The sequence below is a fragment of the Oratosquilla oratoria genome, chromosome 28 (genome assembly GCF_046742065.1).
Source record: "Oratosquilla oratoria isolate Oo_2021 chromosome 28, ASM4674206v1, whole genome shotgun sequence".
NCBI lineage: Eukaryota > Metazoa > Arthropoda > Malacostraca > Stomatopoda > Squillidae > Oratosquilla > Oratosquilla oratoria.
Window position 1 is genome coordinate 26861594 of NC_134804.1, and position 8193 is coordinate 26869786.

The following is an 8193-nucleotide window of genomic DNA, read 5'->3' on the forward strand; positions in this document are numbered from 1 at the left end:
CATTGTTCATTGGGTCCTGTCTCCTATTCTCTACTTTTTTATCATACCTAATCTCAAATTCATGTGCAGTTTCAACTTAATCTATATCCTTGATATCCTATTACCATATTTAGATTTGAACTCATGTATTATTTGAGCTTGGCCTATATCATCTAAGCTATTCCAAGTATTTTTACATCTAGATGGAAAACTTTATTTCTTCACATCCTTTAGACATCTGCTCTCTCTTAATTTGCTCCCGTGACCTCTGAATCTCTTAATATGAGTCAGAATCTCACTTATAGTATCAGACGTCTGAGGTACGATGATTGACACATCACAATACTCATATTATAAAATATAAAATCACTGCTGTACTACTCATTCTCTTTCACTGAGTAATAATAAATACAAAAATCATGATCAAGCCAGTTCACAGAACTCAGGGGTCACTCATCTACTACTAAAAATAAATATAATCAAGATGCTTACACCCTCTTCCTCGTATCTCACTTGCATCTCATGACAGCTACATAGGCGTCATCATATGAAAAATGTTAAAGCCCTTCCATCTTTTATCAGGAGATCTTTTCTGTCAGTTCAATATACCCCCTTTAGTGACCTAAATACTGTAATCCTATCACCTTTTTCTCTTCAGTCTTTCAAAGTTGGGAGACCTAGTGCTATTAGTCTTTCTTCATATAGTTTATCTGCCAAGCTGGGGATGAGTTTGGTTACTGCCCCTTGTATTCTCTTGAGTTTGCTTATACCTTTCACTCTGTGTGGGGACCATACTACTGACACATATTCCAGTCCTGTATGTATCAGGATTTTGATGAGTTTTTTTTTTCATCATCTTTTCATCCATATAGTGAAATGCCACTTTGATCTTCTGCAGTAGTCTGTATGTCTCTCCCACAATCCTGCTGATATGTCTGTCAAGTGACAGGTTCTTCTATCAACACTCTAAAATCATTCTCTTCATTTGTTTTTGTAATGGGTTCACTTCCCAAGGAATAGTTAAAGGATGGTCTTTTGACACTATTGCCCATTTCCAGTTCTTTGAATGTTTTGGTATTGAACTTAATTTCCCTTTCTTGGCTCCATGCAAAAATAGTGTCTAGATCTTTTGGCAGTAGTCTCATTTTTCTCTCTTCTCATGAATTTTTTTCATCTGCAAACGTGTTAGCATAGCTTGTTGTTGCTTACATCATGTCATCATGTGTGTATGTGTGTATCTAAGTATGTGTATATATACAGAAGCTTCTGACCTAGGCAGTGGTTGGAAGATAGGGATGACTCTTCATCTATGAGAAGGTGAGGTGAGAGGAAAATGATGGATAGTAGATGGGAGTGGAATGGGTGGAATTGTAGTTTACAGGAAAGGAGCAATGTTCGATGGGTCCCATCTCTACTCTCCAATTTTATTATACCTAGCCTTAAATTCATGTACAATTCCAGCATGAATAGCTTTGATTTCCAATTATCATATTTAATTTTGAATTCATGTATTGTTATATGTGTATGTACATAATTTCAAAACTTTGAAATAAGTACTAACACCTAGTAGACATTAGAAAAGAAATTTGCACTCAGAGAAAGATACAAAAAGATGAAGCATAGTATCTGTATATCTTGGTATTAATTATGAGAATCTGTCTTTTGCAATCAAGGACAATAAAGTGATTGATTCTGAGGCTATCTTAACCAGACTGACTTACAGGTTGAAAAGGTTTGGTTACCATTTCTGAGCAACTGCCAGGGCATGTGAACCAATATTTCTATGCATGGGAATTTGATGAAACCAGTCCCAAAATATATAAATCCCATTATTCATCTTTCTGTACTTTACTCCAACTGAGGATTTCATTGTAATTATATATGTATATATATATATATATATATATATATATAAATATATATATATATATATATATATATATATACACACGTACATACATATATCTACCACACAGAGTGGTAGATGTCTGGAACAAATTAGATAAAACAATAGTGTGTGCAAACACCATTCAAGAATTTAAGAACAAACTAGATGCTGAGAGATACAAATTGTCAACGGTGTTAATTTAATGCTGCAATAGTTGCCATAGCTGCTTCCTAACAAACTGGCTTGGGTTAGCTGCATGGTTTCCATACATCCCCACAAGACATTGCAATTGCACGCTGTGGTTGGAGCCTTTGTGAACCCATTTATGTAGAATTTTGATGAGCTATAAATGTCCTGCTGTACACTACATATTTTTGTTGTTATGAGTTAACTTAGAGCTCCCCTCCACACCCTTTTATACCATTGTAACACTGCAGAGTGCTGGGGTAGAACTGGCAGCATTGTTTTCATGTTTTGGGTAAAAATTTTATGGTTTAATGCTGTTTCTCTCTCTCTCTCCCTCTCTCTCTCTCTCTCTCTCTCTCTCTCTCTCTCTCTCTCTCTTTTTTTTTAACATTGACAGGTATATAAATCCACTAAGATGGTATATACATGCATAGTAATAATGGGTATGGGGTATATCTATCATAATATGCATAGAAAATGTGAATGAGAGGGAAAGAATACACTAAATTTACTATCGTGCCCTGTCAACTCACTTTCATTAGGCATATACATCTCCCTGGTCACGGATGCAAGATATATTCAATTGTGAGTACTTTTTTCATGCTATACCTTCATTTTATGCTATCTTAAAACAAACTGCAAAAAAAAAAAAAAAAAAAAAAAAAAATCAGCTGGCACCAGCATGTATCTTAGCAATATATTGGCTGACACTGTATGGGTTGATATAACAATGGAAAGGATTATATGTGCATTGATAAAAATTAAAGAAGGATTAAAGTTCAATAGTATAAAAATAAATAATCTAGCCATTGCAAGAGTTTAGTAATAAAAGATATTTTGGAAGTTAAGAGAGGAAGGGTAGACAAATCAAGTATAAAAGAAAAAGTAAAAGGTGCAGATGGAGATATAATAACGGAAAAGGAAGCAGTAAGGTGAAGATGGGCAGAGTATTTTAGGGAGCTGCCAAATGTGGAGAAGGATAGGGAGGGATTGGTGGTAGCAGTGGAAGGCACTAAAAAATGACAGTGATGGGTGAGGAAAATGGAAGAGAAATAAGAAAAGATGAAGTGCAAGTAGTTATTAAAATTATGAAAGCAGGTAAGGCACCTGGGTTAGATGGTTGTCATGCAGAGTGTGTGAAGAAGGGAGGTGTTGGTTGTTCAATGTGTGCATGGATGGGATGGTGCTGGAGGTTAACTGTGAGGGTAATGGGCAGGGGACTGGAGGTGGTTAAAGAAAATGGAGAAAAGTAGTGGGTGAGCTAGTTGTTGTTTGCTGATGACACTGTGCTTATGATAGGGTTAGAGAAGGGATTAAGGGAGTTAGTAACGGGGTTTGGGAAGGTATGCAATAGGAGAAAGTACATCAGCAAATAAATGTTATTATAAGTATTTTACCCATTATAAAGAAAGGAAATATATCAAGAACCACCTAACTAAGGATATACAACTCCTTTTTCAGATTTATAGCCTTATATGCCTTGGAAACATGGATTTTGACCAAGAAATTAAAAAAACAAATAGTGTTTGAAAATAGTGTTCTAAGAAGAATAGTAGGACCAATATATGACATGGACATTAATGGATGGAGAAAACATCATAATCAAGAACTGAGTGAAATCACCCAACAACCAAGAACTATAGATATAAGAAAAAGAAACCAGATGAAATGGGCTGGACATGTTGCAAGATTGAGAGGAGAGAGGATATCAAGAAGAGTCATGTTGGGGTCAGCCAAAGGGAGAAAACCAAGATTGAAGTGGATGGATATCATAAGAGAGGAGGTGTAGAAGAGATATGAGGAAGAGGTTAACTGGATGGAACTGGGACAAGGATGTCAATTATGGAGAGACATAGTACTGGCCTAGAGGTCCATACATGGCCCATGATCCACTGGAGTAAGTATGTGAATCCACTATCCAACACTTCATAGATTTGACAATAAAAAAAGTACAGCAACATCTGCCCTGAAAGTACAACTTACCAAGCGGCTTGACTGGGTATGGTTGTTTCTGCACATTAGTACAATATCACACCCAGCTGAGCCTATTTCAGCCAATACTACTGTATTGGCCCCACTCAGCTTCTGCCGGACACCATTACATCCACTTGACAGAGGAGCATCGATGTGATGTGTCCCACAACACCAGCATACGACCTACTGCACAGTTTGACTGACACAGTGGCTTCTTCAGCTGTTTCCTTTGCCTTTCTTTCACATCCTCTTTCTTCAACATGGCCTCTACATCACCTAAGTCGACTCTTGAAGGCAAACAACCACACAAATCACTGGACTTGACCACCAAACTGAAGATAATATGCAGGATAGAAGAAGGAATGTGGGTGTTAGATCTAGCTAGAGAGATGAAGTTACCTTGGTCTACTGCTGCAACAGTATGTCAGTGTTTGGAGTTCAGTATGAGGACTAGTGTCAGTGATTAAGTGCAAACAATAAGGAGGCATTATAAAAGAATGGAGAGACTGCTATGCATCTGGTCGGAAGACTGCACACAAAGATGCCAGTCACTCAGCCAGGCCCTCCTTTGCAACAAGGCTACTTTCCAGCTGGACATTGAAGAAAGACAACAAAGAAGTAGCAGCACATGATGGCACTGCTATGGCAAGCACTTCTGATGTGGCAATACCACCAGTATCACTGACACAGGGGCCAGCACAAGAGACTTTCAAAGCAAGGTGTGGCTGCTTTTTTTAGTTTAAATGGAGGACATTGCTGCACAGTGTTGCAGATCCAGGGCAAAATGGCCTTAGTTGATGTGGAAGCTGTAAGGAGTGCCCAGAAACACTGAAGATCATGGAAGAAAATGGCTATGAGCACTCCCCACCCAGTTGGGGTGTCTGTGTGTAATGGTTGATTTTTCTCAAAATCCATTATGTAATATTTCTGGACTTAATCTGGACTGGATTTGGATAGTGGTTGGTTTTCACTTGCTTTAATGTTTTTAAATTGCCTTGTGGCACTCCATACCCACCAAGGGTGTCTTTATGTATTTCTGTGATATGTTTTACTGTTTGGTAACTTTTTATAACTTTTGTAAATTTGGAAAATTAGATAAAATTTATATATTGGATTTTTTTTTTAGCCCTTGTTTGTTGTTTAGAGTGTACAGAAAGGTTACAGTGTAATAGGGAAAGACTTAGGTTAAAGCAAAAACCATTTGAGATGGGACTCAACTACTCAAAAAAAAGGGGGGGGGTTCTACTGGGGGCCTGGAATGCTTATCTTCCATTATAGTGTGAAATATACCTTGTAATCTGACATTTCAATAACCGACAGGTGTTATAGGCAAAAAACTCTGTCAGTTATCAAAGTGTTCCTATATACATATATGTGGTATATGTGGATATATATATATTTTGCTGAAATCATGAGGAAATCAAAGATCGGAATACTGAATGTTTTCATCTTAAATAGATGAAAACGTTCAGTATTCCGATCTTTGATTTCCTCGTGGTTTTAGCAAAATATCTTTATTCATGTGTTTTATGTGATTACTGTTGCATATATATATATGTATAAATATATATATGAATGTATGTGTATATAATATATATATATATATATATATATATATATGTGTGTGTATGTATGTGTGGTCTCCATCGATCAGTGTTGACTATGGGTGTTGTACCCTTCACTGTACTTCAGTGTTTAATTTGTGGTTATGGTACTGTCATGGCTGGTACAGTTTCAGCCATGACTGTTCAGTCTTATTTGGAAGTGGCAGTCTTTTCTGCATTTGGTGCAGATGTGGGAGGTTGTGAGGTTTGCCCCACATGTGCCGGCCTTCCACCTGGCTCTGCTCTCATTGGCCACAGTGTGAATATTTTCTTCTGTCTTGAATTGTTGTAGGAGTGTGCTGTGCCATCTGCTTTGGTCAGCAGCCATATCCTCCAGCTTTCTGTGTTGATGTGTAGTGTGCTTGCAGACATCTTTGTAGTGCAGCTAGGGACAGCCTACAGTTCTCTTACCAGCAGCAAGCTCACCACTCAAGATGACCTCTAGTATGCAGTTCTCTTCCATCTGGTGCATGTGACCAATCCAGTGCATCCTACTTTGTCTGAGTATCATGTACATGGTGGGAAGGCCAGTGTATACGAGAACCTTAGTATTTGGGACTTTATCACTTCATGATACGCCATGGATGCAGTGGAGGTAGCACAGGTGGAAATTTTTCAGATTCCTCTTCTGCTTGGCATATGTTGTGTATGCCTCACTGCAGTACAGTAGTATGCTGATGTTGTAGGCATTATACACTACCATTTTGGTTGCCACTGTCAGTTTGGGATTGTCCCCCACACAGGTCATAGGTTGACCTAGCATTGTTGTAGCCTTCCCAATGTATTGGTTGATTTCCACATCAAGGGACAGGTCTCTGATGGATGGACCCAAGGTAAGGGAACTGCTGGACAGCATCTAGTTTATAACTGTGGATTAATAATGACAGGTAGGGTGTCTATTTCTTGACCTAGCACCTTGGTCTTTTTCAGGTTGATGGTTAGCCCAAAGTCTTTTCAGGCTTGAGAGAATCTGTCCATATGCTGGAGCTGTTTTCAGTGTGTGAGGTGACTGCTGCATCAACAATGAAGGACACGTCTTTGAGATGATAGCCTTGCGTACCTTGATCTTAGCTCTCAGTCTAGTGAAGTTGAACAGTCCTCCATCAGATTTGGTGTGTAGGTATGCTTCTTTGGTTGACATCCCAAAGGCATGTTTTTGGAGCAGAGAAAAGATGATGGTAAAGAGGATAGGTTACAAGGATGCAGCTTTTTTTCACACCACTCTTGATATCAAATGGCTTGAACATACTACTGTCATACTGAATGGTTGCTTTCATGTCACTGTGGAAGGACCTGATCATACTGTGTAGTTTAGGGGGGCATCCAATTTCCAGAAAGATATTGAAGAGCCCATCCCTGCTGACCAGGTTGAAAGCTTTGGTGAGACTGATGAAAGCAAGGTAGAGGGGTTTCTGCTGCTCTCTACACATCTTTTGTAGTTGGTAAAGGGAGATCATGTCCACAGTTAAATGTTCTGCTCAAAGGCCACACTGAGACTCTGGATAGACACATTCACCCAACTTCCGGAGGTGCATGAGCATTACATGGGCATAGATTTTGCTTACATTGCTTGGGAGGGAGATGCCCCTATAATTATTGCTGTCACTTCTGTCACCCTTGTTCTTGCACCCTTGTGTCTTTCAGTACAGCTCCCTCCCTCCCAGCACTTGTAGAAAACATCCTGTAGTGGCTCCAGGAGGGTGGTTATAGAGCACTTGATTAAGCCTGGTTGGATGCCATCCATACCAGGTGCCTTGCTGAGCTCTTGCAATGTTGTCTCAGAATCTAGCTCATCTATGATGAGCAGCTTTTCAATAGCATCAAGGGCTGAATTGACAACCATGTTTCCTCTGGAGTACAGCCCTTAGTAGTATTCTTCCTACCTCTCTATTTGTTTGCCTTTGTCAGTGATCACTTCTCCATTAGGTTATTTGAGGGGGGCTGTCTTGCTCTGTGTTGGGCCTAGAGCTTTCTTGATCCCCAAGTACTTCCCTCTCATGTTGCTTGTTGCACCTGTGGTCTGGATGTCATTGCTGAGTTGCTGCCAATACACATAGTGCATCTTCTTACTATTTGCTGCACTTTGCTCCCAACAGCTATGAGAGTTTGGAGGGACTTCTCACTCAGTGAGTGTTTGTATACAGCAAGGGCAGAATGTTTAGCAAAACTGGAGTCATCATGCTCAACTTGGCATCAAACCAGTCAAAGGTCTTGGAAGCTTTCCTCCTAAAGGTTGCAAAGGCTGTTTACTGAGTGGTTTCCCAGAGGTGGTCCCATTTCTCAAAGGCAGTGCCATGTTGGAGGTCTGCAGACAGTGTATCATTGAGACATTTAGCAAACTCCTCAGCTTTTTCTGGATACTGCATTTTGGTGATGTTGATACATGGCTGGGAAGCCATGCATGTATATATATATACAAACAGACACTCATCTACTTACAGACATTCAACTTATGAACTTTCAGACATACAAATGAAGATGTCTTCCTCTTCTCATCCATCACCTCAAGCCTACTTTACCTGTTACAAAGGTAAGAAAACCAACATTAAAGTATTATTACAA

General features: G+C 39.2%; 1 protein-coding gene across 1 annotated transcript in view; it reads left to right on the forward strand.

Annotated features, from left to right (window-relative positions):
- Helz (Helicase with zinc finger) overlaps positions 1-5463 on the forward strand; it is an 86338-nt gene extending 80875 nt beyond the window's left edge. Inside the window, exon 17 of the mRNA XM_076211041.1 lies at positions 3515-5463. Coding sequence (XP_076067156.1) covers positions 3515-3522 — 8 coding nt within the window. The 3' untranslated portion in view covers positions 3523-5463. The remainder of the gene's footprint in view (positions 1-3514) is intronic.
- The last annotated feature ends 2730 nt before the right edge of the window (positions 5464-8193 follow it).